This window comes from Oryzias melastigma, linkage group LG16 (genome assembly GCF_002922805.2).
Source record: "Oryzias melastigma strain HK-1 linkage group LG16, ASM292280v2, whole genome shotgun sequence".
Taxonomy (NCBI): Eukaryota; Metazoa; Chordata; class Actinopteri; order Beloniformes; family Adrianichthyidae; genus Oryzias; species Oryzias melastigma.
The window spans coordinates 29503968-29523488 of NC_050527.1; the positions used below are offsets into that span (position 1 = coordinate 29503968).

A 19521-nucleotide genomic window follows, 5' to 3' on the forward strand; every position below is an offset into this window, starting at 1 on the left:
CGTCTGGCCCTCTCCAGTTGCTGAACGTCAGGCAGCCCTGCAGAGAGGAAAGCACAACAGTTCATCGCCGCTGGCTACAACACTTAACTGTCTGAAAATGGCCGGTTGTGCCTCTAAAGGGCCTTCGCAGACAGTTTTAGTAAAGTCTGTTTTCAAGAAGCGCTGAGTCGAAATCATTTGCATTTGAGTCCAAAGAACAGGGTGAGGAAAGGGTGCCAATAAATCCATTTATTATGGGCGTCGCTATGAGGATAAATCAAAAAAGGCTTCAGGCTTAGCCAACCGATATCCCAGTTTTTGTTGTTTTTTTTATAGTAATTCAAAAGATGTATTCAATCTGTCACATCCACCTGCAAACCTCACACAGCTACAGTAGTAACTTCTTGGGGGCAGAGCTGCTCAAGCCGAGCTCAGACCAGAAAGAACAAGAAGAAAACCTGTTAGTCCACCGTCAGATGCTGATAGACAGCTACACTTCCTACATTTACAACATTTATCTACAAGAAATTCTTCAATCTCTAGATTTGTTCTGGGTTTTTTTCCACTGCACATACATCAAACTCTCACTCATCTCCATCTTTTGTCTGATTGATGGTTTGATTGATTTTACTCTGCAGGTTTTTTGAAAAATGGTTAACAAAAATGGTCTTAAAATGGATCTTCTAAAAACGTATTTTAGTATTTAGTTGAATCTTGCAGCATAAAGTCAAGTACTCAAATCAAATTTAGACCAATTCAGCATATCTACTTTACAGTCTCACTGCCTGATTTCAAATAGAAATATTTTTAGTGAGGTTTTTTCTAATATGTTTTGCTCCTGAATGCATTTCTTTTTATGCTTTTATTTGGTTTTAAAAAAGCATGTTTTATTTTTAACAGGTTTTATCCCAAAATAGATAAATAAAGAACAGAGTATTAGTGTTAGATAAACAGTTTCAAGCCTGTCAAGAGGGTGGCACCCTGCAGAGTGATTTACTCTAACAGGGAACACGATCGACTATTGGCTTTCTGTACTTTAAAAGTATCTCCGAACCATGGCACCAAATCCATCAATCAATCAATCAATTTATTTGACATTTGTAATAGTGTGAGGAGACAGCCAAATAGTTTAGAGAAGTCCTGTGACAGATGAAGTCTAAGACATCAAAATGTCTCTTGACTCTTTGGCTGAGGACGTTACAGTCATAAAGACCCAACAGAAACTATTTTTGGAGCTCCTGGAGGAGGTGAAAAAGAGAAAAGGATTGTTCAATTCGGGGAAAAGTTGGATAACCAAGAGAAACAATCTAGAATCACCAAACCCAAAGTGACCAACGACGATGGGGATGAAGCCAGTGAGCTGGAGATGAGCTCCATAGAAGAACTGGTGGAGGATTCTCAGTCATTTCCCTGGATGTGGATAACATCGAGAGATCCCTTCCCCTCCCCAGGAGAAGAGAAATAGATAAACAAGCAGTCATAAATCATCATCATACCGTTTGTGAACCAAAAACCCAAACAAGCTTTGCTAAAGCAATGACAAAAGCTGAAAGAAACTAACATGTACACGAGTGACCATCTGAACAAACAAAAGGAATGCAGAAATTGACAGAAAAGCCAGACAACTGAAGACTCAGAGGAAAATGAGAAACATCTGGGTAAGAAACTGTAAACTAAATGGACCACCAGAGCTGGCCAAGGTTTAGTGGTCAGGAGCATCAAAGAGTTCAATCAAGATCTTTACTGGATCTCTGAGATGGAAGCTAAAATCCACAAACAAGGAAATCAACACATCAGCTTTAAAAGTCAACTGTGAGCAGGATTTAGTGTTTTGAACTGTCAACATCTTGACCTTAATTTCTTCAGTGAAACTGATACCAGCACATAAGAGGACATAGATCCCAATAACGAGTGTTTTTTCCTCAGTTAACTTAAACTGCAAATATTACAGCATAGACAACTTCAAAAACTCTGTTAACCCAGAAGAAAGACGGTCAAACATTCACTTAAACAGTAGAAGAATGTATACCAACTTTGGAGACATCTAATGTTACATTCATTTAACATCATAGTCGTATCTGTAACTTGGGTTAATTGTGATAGGGGGGTATTTTGGATTGGCAAAATGAAATTATGTGAACAAAGTAAATAAAAAGATCGAGCAGCAATACATAAGCAGAAAAATACAAAGTTTGCTTAGTTAAAATGTGAATTGCAGTAGACAGCTCAATGGTATGTATTACAATTGAATTGTAATTATAATCTCATTGTAATTATAATCTCATTATAATATGCTGTGCAGATCAGTAGGTATTTAGAGACTGGATGGAAAAAAGTTTTACTTATAAAACAACAAATTATCATTCATCTGTGAATTACAATATAGATCAGATAAACTCCGGCAAACAGCTGATCAATAGCATGTATGTGTCTATAACCAACCAATAATCTAAGCTTTGAACCGCATGTCAGACACAAACTTCAGTATCAGAAAGCATCTCAGTTATAAATAAATGTAAGTGTACTTGAATAGAACTGTAGATATTTACTATAGAGCACATTCATTTTACCATAGTTCACATATTGCACACAAATTTGGAGTAAAAAAATTATTCATAATATTCTCTCTAACTTTTGTACTATAAAATAATCAATCATTTAAGTGTTTTTCTGTATTGCAGAAGCTAAATTAAGGTAAATGATGCACATTTACATCAATGTACATCAAGTGTTAAGTTGTTGTCTTGATCATAAAAACATTTTATTATATACATCCATCCATCCATTTATTCATTCATTCATTCATTCATTCATTCATCCATCCATCCATCTTTTCATCCATCCATCCATCCTTTCATTCATTCATTCATTCATTCATTCATCCAGTCATTCATCCATCAATCCATCCATCCATCCATCCATTTATTCATTCATTCATTCATTCATCCATCCATCCATCCTTTCATTCATTCATTCATCCATCCATCTTTTCATCCATCCATCCATCCTTTCATCCTTTCATCCATCCATCCATCCTTTCATTCATCCATCCATCCATTTATTCATTCATTCCTTCATTCATTCATCCATCCTTTCATCCATCCATCCTTTCATCCATCCATCCATCTTCTTCGTCCAGGTTTGATTGTATTAATCCAGACCCTTAAAACATTACCCTTGTCCCAATTTTCCATGCAATACCCAAAAAGGTTTCAAACCGACAGGATCTAGGAACTTCAAATCCAAATGGGTGAGAACCACAAAGAAACATTTTTCTGTCAGTGTGCAACACCAAACTCTGTAACAGGCTAAGCACTGAGGTCAAACTATCATGAATATCCAAAAATCCCCCAAAGATGTAATTTTGCTACCGTACAGTGTGTGTAAAGGGATTTGAATGTCACTGGGTGCTCAAATTTCTAGCACACACGGTCTAAACATATGCTTGTATGCATTTTGTGGCATATATCAATATGTTTTCTGATCATAAATTGGATTATAGTACACACGAAGCACACCATCATATGTTCCCTCTATATCATTGCTAGTTATTACTGCACTAATCTGAAAATTCAGCATTGGGACAAATTATTGATACTTCTCCACAAATATCATGACTCAAATCATAGCAACCATTGACATAATTTGATTAGAGAATACGAGAATTTGGGGAAATTAGTCTCTTCCCACTCTATTTCAAAAACTTGATACTGATTATTAATGGTAATATTCCTTTATTTTTAAATCTAATCATAAATTTATACCAAAGCCAGGGTTTTTCATGGGGTTTTTTGAATTTTCTTTCCTTTTTCTTCACTTGAAATAAAAACCTTTTACTTCTTTTGCTGAAATATGTAAATATAATTGAAAGTTGAGCCACACTGCAGCCTTCATGGAGTATTTTAACCAAAGCATCACGCATTCTCTTCACAAAGACTTGAGGAAACTCTGTCAGCTTGTGGAAATAGGAGCAAGTCTCCATTAATATACATTATGCCGTGTTCTATGGAAATGTGACTCATTCTGTCACGACTGACAGATTTACAATTTCTTCCTTTCCTTGTACTCCACACAATGCAAACACCATTTCTCTGCTGCATACCAAGTTCTTTGTGCGGCGTGGCATCTTTCAGCAGCCGTCTGTCCCACCGGCCGTGTCTCACTCTAGGCAGCGACTCACTTCCAACAGGAGTGATGCTGTTTTGATCAAATCCAGGAAAAATAGACTTTCTCTGAGTCTGGGCGATCAATAATAGCACCTGGCTGCCAGAGCCCAGACGCCCGCACTCCGGTCGCCGCTGCTGCGAACAGAAAGGCAAGCCGGGGCAGGGCAGCAACTGTAAATCTCCAAAGCCTTGACATCTCCACCAGGGTTCTGAAAAAGTTTTCAGACACCCGGCAGTCGGAGCCCCTGCTATCAGTGTCAGGTCAGCCAATCTCTCAGCAACATGGCACATAATGTGTCCAGACTTCACAGCCTATCACAGGGCCAGTGTGGGTATAACAGCATGGCGACAAATGACTTCAGAACATAGGAATGAGCAACAAGAAGGCTTTGACGCTCCGCTACAACACGCCGCATGTCGTTACTTCGCTGAAGGCTTCAGGAGCTGTGCTGCGGACCTTCAGCCTACAACACAATGTTGCACAATCACTCTCCCATTGTCAGCTTTCATCTGTTACCATCTGACAGACATCTGCTCTCTAAAAGAGACCCAAATGTTTATGAACGTCACTTCCAAACATCTTAAGCAGCCTGTTTCTTTTTTATTTTCAAACTCCACCCCATTCAAACGGGGAAAAAAAACAAAAGCACAAAAGTGAAAGTGTAACACAATCTGGTCGGATGCACAACAAGACATGAAATCAGAGACACAATGACGGCTTTGATTTGATGCGGCCTGAACAGAAGGCTTCATGCTTGATTATTTGGGGGTGTGTGTGTGTGTGGGGGGGGGTCAGTAAAGATTTTGCTTTTTCTGCACTTTGGCCAAAGAATAAAGATTTCTGTAATTTTAATTATTTAGTTTGACCTTAAGCCGGTTTGTAAATATTAATAAGAATACGCGATGATAAGCGGAGAATAGAAAACTGTGTTTCAGGTCGCTCCTTTTTGTATGAAGGAATTAATCTCCACAGATAAAAGTTGTAATGATCTATATGTCACACTTCAGACACCAATGGTTTATTTCTCTTGGTGCTACTAGTTTTAGCTTGGATAAAAATTAACCTCAAAACCTTTTTATGGGTTAAATTTCCAAACTATAACCTATTTTTAAAGACCAGTTCAGATGAAAATTGTGTTTTTGTTATTTAAAGGGTAACACAACAGGACAGAATCAAAGATGGGCGGGGCTTTAATACTGGAGCTGACGAGGGACTTACACCAGTCAACCAACCACAAAATTCATTTATAATACCTTATTTCAACCTGTAGGGGGCAGCAAACAGATGGTTTTAGACTAAATAAAAAAAAAAGCTTATTTGAAATTGTCAAAAATGTGGCAAGGACCAACAGATGATCATGGAGGACATTTAGGAGGTAAATTAAACTTAGAATTGCATTTTTGAGTATTTCTTCACTCGAATCGTTGTACATCAGGAGAAGATTAAGAAAAATGTCGTTGGTAAAAGTTGTGTTAAACTCCAATTGCCGGGCTAAGCTTCTCCCTGCTGAAATCCATTGGAGTTTTGGATCAAAACTTTGTGGCTGGAATGGCTCCGATATTGCTCGGCATTTTTGCTGTATAGGTTGGTAGTGTGAGGGGCTGTAAGCTAGTGGGAGGGCATCTAAACAGAGGGGATAACTATCGCCGTTCTGCAGAAACTATGTCCTAAAAAATAACAGTTTTTTTTTATTTTGGCTAAAAACGGCATAATCATAATTAAAAAAACATTGCTTAGAAAATAGATTAAAAGAGTCGGACTCGAAAGTCTTCAACTTTCTTTCTTGTTGGTTTTGAGGTTGGTGTCCTCATTCATGACCTTCTAACAACACTCTAACAGCTCCAGACCCTGGCAGGAGAATAATTGTCCCGTATAATTATTAACACGCTATTTATTTTCCCTCTGAGTGGCTCTTTTCAGTCCTCTCTGGTGACTTCATAAAAGTCTGGGCCCCATCGAAGACAATACGTCTTTGCGAGTTTACCAAAGACACACGCTCTCCGTCTTCCCGGCCAGATCTCGACCTCGGGGATCAAACAATGCTCAGCCAAGGAAGACGACGGCCTACAAAGCCCTGAACAGAGAGAAAGTCGGAGCTAATTTATAACTGGAGCCACGTGATGATTAAAAGGAGAACAGCCAAATGCTTGGCAGGATTAATTAACCACAACATTCCCAAGATATGCCGGAGCATCAGCCCGGCATACAGAAATGTCTGCTCACTCAGCACAGCCTAGATGCACAGCTCGAGTCAGAAGGGGGCCCCACATGCTTTCACTGATGAGGAGCGCCATCAGTTACCATGACAGTTGGCATGAGGCGGGATTCTTTGAGCACGCATGATGGATGCGAATGTTTCTTCTGGTCTTCTGAGCACGGCGAGCCAGCCCGGCTCTGGCTGCACTGCACGGACGGACTCGCGCTACAATGGATTGGATGCAGAGGAGGCAGAGCAAAGGCTTCGTTTCAGTTTAATCACGCACAGATTGCTGAAGGCAGAACAGCGAGCACACACGAGTCGAGCTAAAGTCCTGCTGAGGGCTCGGCAGAAAACAAAACATCTCTCTGAATGAATCCCTCTGCCGTTCTCATCTTCTCGACCAAAGTTTTCCGTCTGCTCCGTGAATTACTGCCTGAGATCCCACTAAGACAGAAAATCAGCCAGGCTTTCCAGGAGTCTGATTTAGGCCCGCCTGGCTCCGTGTACTCTACCCACAGACCTTCAGGAAACACAAGAATCCACCGTGGAAGGCAACACTTTATCCATAATAAATGTCTTTTTTACACTGATTTGCAAATGCATCTCAGGCTCGTTTGTTTTTCCCCCAATTCAGTTAGATGCTCATTACAGCAAGCACATCTAATGGACTCTTAAGAGCCGAGATGTTAGAGCAGCAAACAGGCACAGACAGAGGAAGAATGTCACAATAATCACACCCTGCAAAGCAGAAAACATCTACATTGGTCCAGAAAGCATATTAAATTTGTACAAAAAGCATATTCAATGGTCACAGTTTCTATAATTAATCTGATGATTTTCTGCACTAATTATACATTTGAAAAGTAAAAGTGTCTGCCATTAAGCCAACCTCAGAAACATATAATTTTTCAATAAATATGTTTGGCTGTAAAGTTAGAGCAATATTTTACTACTCCTGCAAATAAAGCCCTTGTTATGATTGGTTTGTGGTGCCTATAGACAGGTTTGACTCAAATTACACTCCAGATTGGGCCTCATGGCCCTTTTCATGTGTTATTTTTATTCTCTCAAATGAGAAAAAAGGATATTAACTTTACATCAAACTGGCAAATGAGTCTTGAAACACGGGATGATTACAACTTCCACAGCTGACAGAGGAGACGCACAGCGAGTGAGCATCAGTACTGCTCCCATGAGACAAAACAGAGGAGTTAAAGTGTCAGATTGGTGCTTGAGCAAATATGAAGCAAGTGGTGCTTGCTTTTATTTTTTATTTTTTTATCACCCACACTGCAGTCAGTCTAGAACGGGGAACGGTCTCCGTATCTCACAGCGGCTTCAGCCCATGGCGGAATAAGCAACAGAGAGACTTATGGGAAAAATATGGGTTCAGATAAGAGGTTGAATTTGGATAACTGTTGGATGAAGGTGTGGTCTCCATCCGATCACACATTTCTCTCTCAGAGAGCCTCTACACAGCTGGAGAAGCGTGAAAGAAAGGAGGGAGGAAAGCACCTGTTTTAGTACCGACAAACAAGAAGCCAAAAACAAGAGAATCCTCTTAACACTGATGGCCTGCTGGCATCTGCTTTTTTTGTTGGCACATTCATCAGGATGAGCTTTGATCTGTCATTATGATGTTCTGCTTTCAGTCTTTGACACTTCAACAGGTCTGATGCTCAGAAATGCTATAAACAGGAACTGGCTCGTTTCCACTCTTCATCATTTCCCCTTAAACCCCATATTTTTCCAATAATCTGATCAAACGCATCATTATGTTTTATGTAATTGCTGTGCATGAAGGACTAATTACAAAATTAGGAGAGGGAAAAAATGCATTCTGGTTAATTGGAGCATCAGAAGATGCTTATTTTTATGTCTATTTCACAATCAATTTAGATAACTAACCAATATGACTTTATAGCCACAAGGGGGCCCAAAGCTGGGTCTTCCTGGGCCTGTCCCCAGCCCGGATATAATGCAGGATGGTGTCAGGAAGGGCATCCGGTGTAAAACTCTCTGCCAAACCACCTGTGCAAATCACTGCAAGTTGACAGCATGAGCGGAAAGGTGAACAACTTGTAGAAAAAAAACATTTTTCATTTCAATTATTCATCCAAACGCAAAAAAATACAAACTGCATCCTTAAAAACCCTCCAGTATCCTCCATCCCACCATTGAATAAAGTCTGTTTGCGCAGAAAATCTCCATCAATCATGTGATTTTTATCTGCCCCCAAACGTTATCGCAGAGTGGCAGAGCACATCCGAGTGTAAACTTTAGAAAAAGAGTCACTGAGTCAGGACTTGGCAGCCCGGTTTCCAGCGTGGAAGAGCTCCAGCTTTTGGATGTCATCACAAATTGGTTCAGTCTGCGGAGGGATTTGTGGGAATCGTGCTCGTAAATATTGATTGGAATGTGGTGCCAACCTCACTTTTTATTATTTTATTTATTTTTTCGAACGGATTCTTTTTCCCTCTTCTCCCGTTTCAAACGAGCTGGGTTTGGCACTACGCGTAAAAACGCGCCCACCTGGAGATTTCTCTGCGCTCTGGCTTTGACCGGGATCCGCGGCGGAGCGGCGCGGCGCGGCGCGCGCGCTGACCCGGGAGCCTTTCCCCTGAGCCCCCACAGCCCCCAAAAACAACCGACAAAACTTTAATCCTCCATTATATAAACTTAAAAAAGTTACAACAAAGCGTGGCTCCACATAAAAACCTAAAGTTGCCGCTTTCTCCCGTGGCGTTCTTCCTGCCCGCGCGCGTCCACCCGCTCATCCAAACTTCCCGAGCTGCTCCCGGCCTTACCTGTTGGCCCTTCGATGCCGTCGGCGTAGATCTGAACCGTCAAGATCAGCAGAAATGTGCAGGTGTTCATCGTGTAGGTGTTTTAGTCCACTTTAGATGAGGAGAAGAGGAGGTCATTTCATTCACTCCGTGGGGTCCGGCCGCGCGCTGCCACAGCGGAGCCCATCTGCTCCCCCTCAGCTCTCACTGAGAGGAGTTTCGGAGACACTGGAGGAGACAGGGCAGAGCTACTTCTGCAAACTGACGTCAGGGTAAACAGTTCAGGAGAGAGATTTTTTCCTTTTTTTTCTCCCCAAGCCCACTTTTCCTGCTCGCAGCCTCCGCTTCAACGCATCTTGGAATATGAGTCGGGCGCCTCCAAGTGGCCAGTTTCTGTAATGACAGCGAGGTTTTCACAGCACTGATGAGCCAGAAACTGAAACTCTGCAGCTTTGGTTATGCAGATTTAGGAGGATAACTCTCAGAGTGATGTCAAGAAGAAAGAAAAGAAAATTTAAAAAAAGAAGATAAAACAGATCAAAGAAAAACTTTTAAATGGTGGATGTTTGTTTAAAGAAAGAACCAGTTGCTTTGAGACATGTCACTCATTTATCCGCTTGTAAACATTAAGTTGTGCAGATTTTAACTTTTTTAAAAAAAAATTAAAAAATGTGCAAAAGAGATTTTTTATATTGTTAAATAAAATCTTTTTATATTGCCTTGTTATGCTCTACATTACAGAGTAACATTTATAATTTTATTAGGTAACATTTAAATCTTGAGTATTTAGTTATAAACTGATCTATTGAAGTTAAAGCGTTTAGTTTTAAAAGTGTAAAAATAACAAATTTAACTTTAACAAAAATGCAACAGTTTGGCATATTGGGCATTGTTTAAGGCCTCAACTCTTCAATTAAATTACATTATTTTTAAATTGTTTTTGAAAGGACCTTATGCAATATAATGCTACATTTCTTAATCATAATGATCTTCTTAATCAAAATACATTTCCAAAGATTAGATATAGCTAAAAAAAAGTACCCCTAAACTCTATTTATTTTCAAATCAAACTTTAATCAAACTTAAATCAACGCTTCTTCATACAACAGTAGCACAAAGGGTTTTAAAGGATTGAAACTTTTTTATAAAATTTTAAAACACAAAATTAAAATGAAAACTATTAATAGAAATAGAAACCTAGTAGAAACTTGGCTTTTGGACCAAGTTGCTCTTTTTTATGTACATTTTAGGAAATTAAAAAAAAGCTGAAGGACTCTTAACCTGTAAAGCCCCCCACATCAAATAATTGACAGATAATTAAAATTTGGGGGAATTATAATGTTTTTTAAATATAAAATTCACAAAATAATTTTAAAATGACTTTTTAATGACATATAGATAGTATATGAATTAAGCTAGGATGGGTAATTTTTTATGTTTTTGCTCAAAACAATGCAAAAATATTGAAAAAATTATCTACTATCTCAAATTTAATTGCCTCATTTTGAACATGGTGTAACTGTATTGTATAGAAATATTTATTAATATTTTCAGCATTATTTTTAATACAGAAAGTAGTTATTTAAAATAATGAATGACAATAGATACACTGTTCTTACCATAAAGCTTTGAAAATGAGCTAAACCTTTTCCCGCCAAAAGTGTTCTTGAGATTTCACGGAAGCAGCCATTTTGAAATGAGCAGTAAAAGTCCTTCCACTGCCCCTAGTGGAATGATGATGAACTGCAGGGCAGGAAATAGGAAGTAAGTAGTTGGTTTTTAAGGAAAGCTTGGATCATACTAATGAGATAAGGGTCTCAGAAATCTATGTATCAAATATGATACAAATAGCTATACAGGGTAAAAAAATTTTACCCCAAAAAATTATCCAGAACTTTAAATTGGCCAACGACAATAAATATATCAGTGCGTTTCCATTAACTCTGAAATTTAGCAAATTGGAATTTCGATAATAAATTCTCCTATTGGAAACACCACAATTTCGGAAAAAAACAGCATCTTTCGAAAAAAAATGTTTTTGCGCTCAGAGGAGGTGGCATTTGGGGCGTATCAGAATAGCCATTTTTTACAAACCTGTAATGGAAACACTTTTTTCAAAATAAATGCGCATCTTGGTATGAAGTGGCTGTCCGCACGCAGCACAGCCCAAGAGCCATACAGTCCTTTGACGTCACCGAAATGCACCTTTTTAGTGAATCAAATACAAAATACTAGTACTCATCCATCGCCGTGTTTTTAATGACTTATCGCGTGAGTTAGTTTGTGCTTTATTGCATAATTATGATTTGAAGGAAACTGTGTCATTGCGAAGCTTAAAGTTTTGCGCAAATGTGTAGTGGAATATACAACCAAGGGAAAATCCATTTGATTAAAAGCTGCTTATATAAAGAACATAGGAATGTAATGAGCTACAGAAAAAAGCTCAAACACAATTTTAGAATGTTAAGAATTAATCAACCGATCGGATGTTATAATTTAATTTAGGGACTGTTGCTTTTCTATATTGCTTTTACATTGAAGAAAGTCTGGTGCCTCATTGTGTGTTGTTTTGTAATGATTACAGTTTCAGTGTTATATACAAATTCAAGACTTGAATTTGCAAAAAGTGGGGAAAAAATTACTTTAAAAAAGTCTGACTCTTCAAAAGCACAACATATTAAGCGTAATGTGTGTCATATCAGTGCAACATTTTATCCAAAGAAGTCGGTGATTTGATAAATGTTTCCCGCCTTCTCTATCCTCTCACAGTCATAAAACATGACATGAGTTGAGGATTTGTCAGAATATACCAGGCACTCTGTAGGACGAAAATTGTGCTGATTTTTTATGACTTTAAACAGTTTCGTGTATCTTTAACTCTCTAGAAGCGAGGATGTCACAGCCTCTTCTCCTCATGTCACGTCCAGCCATCCAGGACTCTGTTGGATCAAAATCCAATTATGTAAGTTGTTCATCCTTCATTCTGTTGTTCTGAGTGGACATTAAAGCTGCGGATTGAATTAAAGGTAGCCAAATGATGCATCTAATGCTTCCAGTATGAGTGCACTCTGCAGTCTCTAATGTGGTTAGCCCTGAATGACGGATGAACGACGCGTTGCTCGGGAAAATTCATTTAACAAAAGGAGCAGCACGTATGTCAGGATAACACCTGTAATTACACCTGTTTGATGTACGGCAGACGCTTCGTGTCCCGGTGTTCAAAGCAGAGAGTAGCAATTTATTCAAATGAGGGGAGTGTTTGGGCTTGAATGTGTTCGAGCAAAGATTGCCGTAATAGAATGTTGGAAAAACACTGTTTGATTCCAGCAGCAGGACATGTGGCAGCGGGGATGCAGGGATGAGAGTCATTTCATCAGCTGCCAATCATAACCTCTAACACACAAGTGCATCTGCACAGCCACTGCTGTGCACAAATTTATAATAACATATCATCACAGGTTTGAGAGGGGCTGTCAAAGCCAGCCTGTGGCTGTCTGTCAGCGTGCTTAGCAGCAAATCACATGGGCTGCTTCCGCAGATTTACCTCATCGCCCCAAAAGACAGCGCTGAGTAGCTGTTTTACAAAGAATGACGCCTGTGACCATCACTTGGGAGTCAAACAAGGCTCGCATTTCTATCATGGAGGAAAATAATAACCAAGGAAACGTCATACAGTTAAAACACATTTCAAAGTCCACTCAAATTTCCAAATTACAATAACTACTTAGCATAAAAAACAATTCAATTAACTGAGAACTATTAAAAATTTAACTCAAAATGTGATAATTTTCTCATAAGTTTAATCCAGACTTTCATTTCCATTGTAATGACTTTTATGTGCATACATAACATTTTCTTTTGCTAATGCTGGAAAAAGATGCTAATATAGCATCACGTTTGAGAGCACATAATGCAAAGTGTTTTTATGAAACTTAACAGTCACGTTTTACATCATGTTTCTAAGAAAAAGGCAGACAAACTGCATAGATCTAAGTTGCAAATTCAGCATGTTTAAATCAAAGACCTAAAAAGACAAAAGTGAAAAAATATTACATTGCTGCAGTGAAAGGAAAAACATTTCAAACTAAATTAATGTTTAAAGACTCACCCCAATGGAAATTGTGTTTTGGGGATTTTAACTTGTTCTTGTGGCCTTTTTTTGATGATGGAGGACATATATAAAAAAAATAAAGCTTAAAACTACATTTATCAGTAGTTTTTTATTTAAGTCGTTTTAAATCAGGAACAGATGCAAAAATACAGTCAGAAAAAGCTTGTAGCAGTGACATAGAAACTATAATTGGCAGGCCAAAAACTCCCTGCAGTGTGCAAAGAATACAGAATTCTGTAACTTTAATTATTTAATTTGACCTTAAACCAGTTTGGAAGTATGAATGAAAATAAGTGATGACAAGAATACATCTCCACAGATAAAAGTTGTAATAGTGTGTCCCACTTCGGACACCAATGGAATATTTCTCTTAATGCTCCTAGTTTTAGCTATGATAAAAAATTAGCTTGAAATCTCTCTTTGGTTTTAATTTCATAGCTATATCCCAAGAGAAAAATCATGTTTTTGGTGTTTTAGCATGTTCTTTTTGATATTTTTGTCACGATGGAGGACATACATAAAGAAAATTAATCTCACTTTACATGGAGTTTTACTTCATTCGAAAGCAGGCGATAAATACTATTTGAAAAGGATCGTATTTGTCACTTAGAAACTCCTTTTGATGGGCCTTGAGCTACGTCCTCCTCTCCATTCTGATGGACCCACTTAAAGACAAATACATCCGTGTACGTCTTTGTTTCCTCGTCTGATCTGAATCTGTCTCAGAACTCTTTGGCTGCATAGCTCCAATATTGGGGGGGTGGGAGGGTTGTAAGCTAGTGGGTAAACAAAGGAATGATGGGAAGTTAGGGTAGGCTTACTCCAGGCCAAATGTCCCTCTCACATTTTAGAGACAATTTTCTAATAAACTACTGCTGCCACGCTCCAGAAAGGAAACAAATTTTTAAATTTTTTTTGCGAAAAACAACATAGTCATACTTTAAAGATCACTGCAAACACTTTGAAAATTTATCAAAATGTATAAAAATTGGGACTTTATCAAGGAAGTTTTGTGAAAAGTGACAAAAATGGTAGATAAGATCAAACTCAAGGTATGGGCTTAGAAATGTAAAGTGTGGCTGTTATTCATGTTCTTGATTTTATCTGTTTTATGCTTAGAAACTGGATTGTTCTTGACACATCACTGCAGGAGAACTATTCCGATAACTCATTTATGTGCCAATCAGAAACAAAAGTGAACAACATCAGCACAGATAATCTCCTTACAGGGCAATGTTCTTCCTAGAAGTGCTGCTTCTCCATCCTCCTATGGATGCTATGCTCAAAATAAACACCCACTTAAGCAAAAATAGGAACACGTTGCCCCTCATGACACTGGGTTACATTCAATTTTTTTGTCTTTGCATTCCCTCAAATTTTCCCCTTACTTTTATGTTTCTCTTCTTCTCTTATGGTTTTCCTTGAGCTTTCATTGTCCCTAGCATCCTCCCTTTTACTCTGACAGTGTTGGTCTGTCTTCTGTCCATTCTCTTTGAGCCTCACTGTAGTGTCCTCCTGCCTCTGTCGGTGACCCGGCTCCTGGTTCCCTGCTGCGCTGGGCTCCCTCATTCTGTCTCGTCCATCCCTGTATGCCTTGATAGCTTCAGTGAAGGAGGAGGACTGAGGGACCATCCGATTGTAGGAAGCAGACTGTAAGTCGACATCAGACGGAGAATGGATCCCTGTGTTTGTTTTTGCGGTGGACGGCTGGGTGCGGCTGTTCTTCCGGCTCTGACAGTGAGACCAAAGGTGTTTTGAGGAGGAGTTTCTGTAAGATCTGTTTTTACTGCAACTCAGCTTCCTCCGGTCCCCCAGGACATCATTCGGCGCTGCGGAAAAACAAGATATTAACTATAAAAGTTGCATCGCTGAGCGCTCTGTGTATTGACTCTCGGCAGCTTTCTCACCATAAACACGGTTATGGATTTTGCTCTCTTCACTCTGCCTGCATCTCATGTCCACAGTTTGTTTCACCGAGTCCAAAAGCCCAAACATCTCACACAGGGAATTCAACATGAAAGCCTCTGCCAAAGACAACATAATCAAAACGAAGCTGCAAACCTTGAATCTTGACAACATCCCTAAAAATGCACATAAATCCCACTCTAAGAAGAGACAATTTTATGAATTATCCAAGAATAAAGCTGGATTTTTCTAAAAACTTCTCTATCAGGTGAAGATTTGAAACTACCTGTCTCCTGCAGGTCCACCTTTTCTCTGCAAAGCTCCACGCTTTGGAGAGCCCTTAAAAGTTCCCTCTGGAGACTTGAAAGCACTTCCCCCATCAGGCCTGAGTCTGCCACACCCTTCCACAGACGCAGCACTCCGTCTAGAGGGGGTTCAAAGATGGCCACGGAGAATTAGAGAAAGCTGGGTTTGTGAGTGAAAACAGATCTGTTGGTGTGTGGGCTGAGGAAGAAACACAAGGAGAGGGGAAGAAAAAACAGAAAAGCAGGAATTTGAGGGGAGAGTTGAAGCACTAAGACAGAAAAACACGGGAGGAAATCTTTGAACTGGAAAGAAGACAAATATAATTTAAGCAGGAATAAGGAGTCAGGAAAGGATCAGTATTTGGAGGATAGCAGAAGTTTAAAGACCCACTCTGATGAAAATTATGGGTTTTAAACATGTTCTTATAGCATTTTTATTTATGGTCAATGACATATTTAAATAAAAAATAAGCCTAAAATTAGTTTTCTGAGTATTTCTTTATTCAAATTTTTGTGAATCAGGAGAAGACAAAATTTGTTTGAAAAAGCTTGTAGTTGTGATATACAAAATACACTATGCGGGCCACAACCTTGTGCATCCATTTGCAGAAAAATAGATCCATGTACGTCTTCGTTTTCCTCATCAGAGCTGGTATCTATAGCTCCAATCTCCAACAACATTTTTGTTGTACCGGTGAGGGGCATAAAGCTAATGGAAGAGTTTGTAAACAGATGGATGATAGGAAGTGGGGGCGGACTTACAGTCCTGCCAACAACTCAAAGGTACATTTCTAATGAACTCCTGCTGCTCTGCACAAACTATGTTCTAGAAAGCAACTATAATTAAAAGATTACAGGGAACACTTAAATTACTCCATTACAAGTCACATGTCACCAATACGTTTTACTCAACAATTTGAGTAAAAGTATTAAAGTATCTGATTTTAAAAGAACTTAAGTGTTTTACTTGTAGTTAATGTAGGCCCAAAGAACACCAAGAAATGCAAAAAACAATAACTGTTTTTTTAAGAGGTTTTATTTCCTAAAATTTATAGAAATGAAATTTAACACCTTAATATTTCAAAATGGCAGAACAAAATAGAACAAAACGTCAGTCTCAGTCACATTTAAATGTTCGAAAAAGACAATTTTAAGGTTTTTTTTATGTTAAGCTTTAGCAAAAGCTGGTTCTCAAAGTTCTTGGAACTTATTTTAGCTTTTTTGGCATGAAAAATCACTGGCTACAGCCATGTCACTACACCAGGCATAAGCTAAGATGGAAGCTAATCCACGCTCGCATGATTTAGCTCGTAATTAGCATCCAGTACCTTCAGCACCCTGTAGATTGCAATAATCCACCCAACAAACCAGCCATGGTAACAGATTAAGATGTGGATTTATTGCGCACAATCACAATGTAAGTAACGATCCCTTTAAATGTAGTGTAGAGAGTAAAGAGTACATGTATACAATCAAAAATGTAGTTGAGTAGTTGTACTCAGTACAAAGTAGCAAAAAAAAACTTAAATAAAGTAACAAAGTCAATTTACTTAAGTATTTTACACCGCTGGCATCAGGAAAGAGGGGATAATAGAGGAGAAAGTGAAGAACAGGGAGTGTTTCGAAGATTTTAAAGCAAATTAGATTCTGCACAATGACAACTATCATATCCTGCAAAAAAAAAAAGAGAATTGTCCAAAGAATTAATTCTCAAACCCATATAGCTTTAAGTTAACGTATCCGTCTTTGTCAAAAGTTTCATGCAAGCACGCTCACCAGGAACTGTACATTTGTCTTAAGCCCTGCAAAAAGCAATTCTGAGGGTGCAGCAATCTGCAGTCTGCAATCTGCCATTTACAGGATCACCGCAGGCTGTTTCACTCCAGCCTGCTCCACCTGGAACAATGCCTAATCAGGTCACCTTCAAAAGCCCTTAAATCAAAGCTTGGACCGTGCGGGAAACAGCCGCACCTGAAAATGTCAGCTACTGTTGAGGTGGCTAAATAACGGGCCGTGACGCTGAGCCTGTCTGCTGTCAGCAGCTTTTTAACAACAGTCTGCAGGAAAGGCAGAAGCGCAGATTCAGAGGTCAAACAGTTGTGACTGTAAGACGGCAGATGGACCACAGGTAAAACAAGACGTAGTTTGACTGACAGGAAACCCACGACCTGCATATAAACCCAGGATTATTAATCTGAACACACTCCATTGGGGATTTAGTGTGCAGCCATAGACGAGGACCTCAGGTCAACCACAGTTTAGATATTCCCAGAGAACGACCGGATACAGTTTCCAGTGAATACTTACCAGGTGTGTCCGCTCTCTTTCTCTTGAGAGAATGCCAACTGGATGTTGTGAAATTTACAAGCCGTGGCAGACCATTACTCCAGCCTGCTGCTGCTCTGCTCTCATTCTCCAAACGCTCCTCTGCAGAATCATACACCATCCCTGAAATCGAAGTGAAAAGAAGTCAAGAACTTTCCCTCTTTCAGCGAAGGTTTCACGTCAAATTGGATCGTAAAAATAGTGACGACGTCTACCCGTCGTGGGCGGCACCTGTCCTCCAGAGGGCTCAGGGGCCACATGGGACAAGCCCGGCTGCACGGAGGTCCCCGGAGAGGGCCGTGTGCCGTTGATCAGGACCTCAAATTTAGTGCTGCGGCAGGTGTTGCTGCACATGTAGTCATGCTGGTAGAAATCTATCTGCCCAGAGTCCATCATTTTCCTTCAAAGAGACACAATAACATCATCAAATGTCCAGAAAGGCAGTTTTATGCAACAGTTTGTTTTGGGTTTTATTTTAGTCAATGAGCTTTTTGATCAAAACACAGCAGTTGGTAGAATATTTTTATTTTTCAAGCAACCAAAGAAAAAAAAAGATTAAAAAAAAACTAAAGAAATCAATTCAGAAAATACATATAGAGATTTATCAAACTTTATCAGAATTATTAGTCATGAGTTGATTGGAAAAGAAAAAATTAAAGATGAGAATCAATCAATCAATGTATTATTTGTGAGCACTTATAAAAACAGAAGCAACCAAAGTGCTGAACACATAAATAAAAGCAATAAACAATAAAATATGAGAAACAGTAAAACCAATAAAACAATAAAAGCAATGAAGCAATAAGATACAATAAAAACCAGAAACAAGCTGGTACACTATCTGCTCACTGGAGCTAAAAGCCTGGTAAAAAAGATACGTTTTTAAAAGAGACTTAAAAAAGAAAAAGAAATACACATATACTCTATATAGCCATATGTAGGCTAAACATCCACACAACAGAAATAGAATTAAACTTTGATCCTGCAACAAAGACCATTTTTAGCTAAGAATATTGACGGTATATGAAAACTGGACCGAGTGACTCCTCCTCCCTCACGTTCCAAACATGAAGTACCTGCTGGTTCCAAAACAGAAGCCAAAATCCCATAAACTTCTATAGAAGTCATTCTATTTGTCAGAAATAACCTTTTTTTACTTATTCTTGATAGTCCTGTATTCTTTTTTACAGTATTTTTCTGTAATGCAAGTCATTCGAGGTATAAATTGACCAATCAGATGCCTCAATAAAAGTGGGTGGTCTCTTGCTGAACATTCAAATCTTTGATTGACAGATTCTCCTTAGCTTGCTTTCAAGTGGAAGAGGTGTGAACTTCCAACACGCTCACTCCTGATTGGCGGGAGTGGTAGCCATTAACGCGGCGACTCAGACTGCTTACTGAATTGATTCTTGTTCCTGATTTCTTCTTAGTAGTTTGTATTTCTGAATAATATACTATTTGTGTGATTTTCCTGTTACCATTTAATAGTTTATTTAAACCTGAATTTTTTTTTTCAGACTTTTTTTACGTCTGGTCCTCAAACATGAAATTAACAATAATTTAGTTTAAAAATAAGCATTTTTAGTCGTATTTCTGCAGAATGTAAAGAAATGAAAAGTATCCCATCGCAAAAAAGTTTTCATCAAATTGTTTGTTTAAATTAAAATGGTAGAAAGGAAAACATCCATAGAAATGTCTGTAACATTAGACTGCTTTACTGCTGTGGACCAAGCAGAAATAGCA

General features: G+C 38.8%; 2 protein-coding genes across 5 annotated transcripts in view; both read right to left on the reverse strand.

Moving 5' to 3' along the window:
- LOC112140501 (protein tyrosine phosphatase receptor type U) overlaps positions 1 to 9869 on the reverse strand; it is a 268959-nt gene extending 259090 nt beyond the window's left edge. For 2 of the 4 annotated variants that reach the window (XM_024263482.2, XM_024263486.2), the window contains exon 1: positions 9154 to 9868. In XM_024263482.2, coding sequence (XP_024119250.1) covers positions 9154 to 9223 — 70 coding nt within the window. In that variant the 5' untranslated portion in view covers positions 9224 to 9868. Of the gene's footprint in view, positions 1 to 9153 lie in introns of all 4 variants that reach the window. The other 2 variants (XM_024263485.2, XM_024263484.2) reach the window with 1 other exon arrangement.
- A 3468-nt stretch (positions 9870 to 13337) lies between these two features.
- LOC112140516 (glucocorticoid modulatory element-binding protein 1) lies at positions 13338 to 19364 on the reverse strand. Its single transcript, XM_024263512.2, has 5 exons — positions 17994 to 19364; positions 17761 to 17901; positions 15435 to 15572; positions 15151 to 15267; positions 13338 to 15072 (listed from the first exon to the last, which is right to left on the reverse strand). The coding sequence occupies exons 1-5, from the start codon at positions 18172 to 18174 to the stop codon at positions 14615 to 14617; spliced, it is 1035 nt and encodes a 344-aa protein (XP_024119280.1). The 5' UTR covers positions 18175 to 19364; the 3' UTR covers positions 13338 to 14614.
- Between the last annotated feature and the right edge of the window lie 157 nt (positions 19365 to 19521).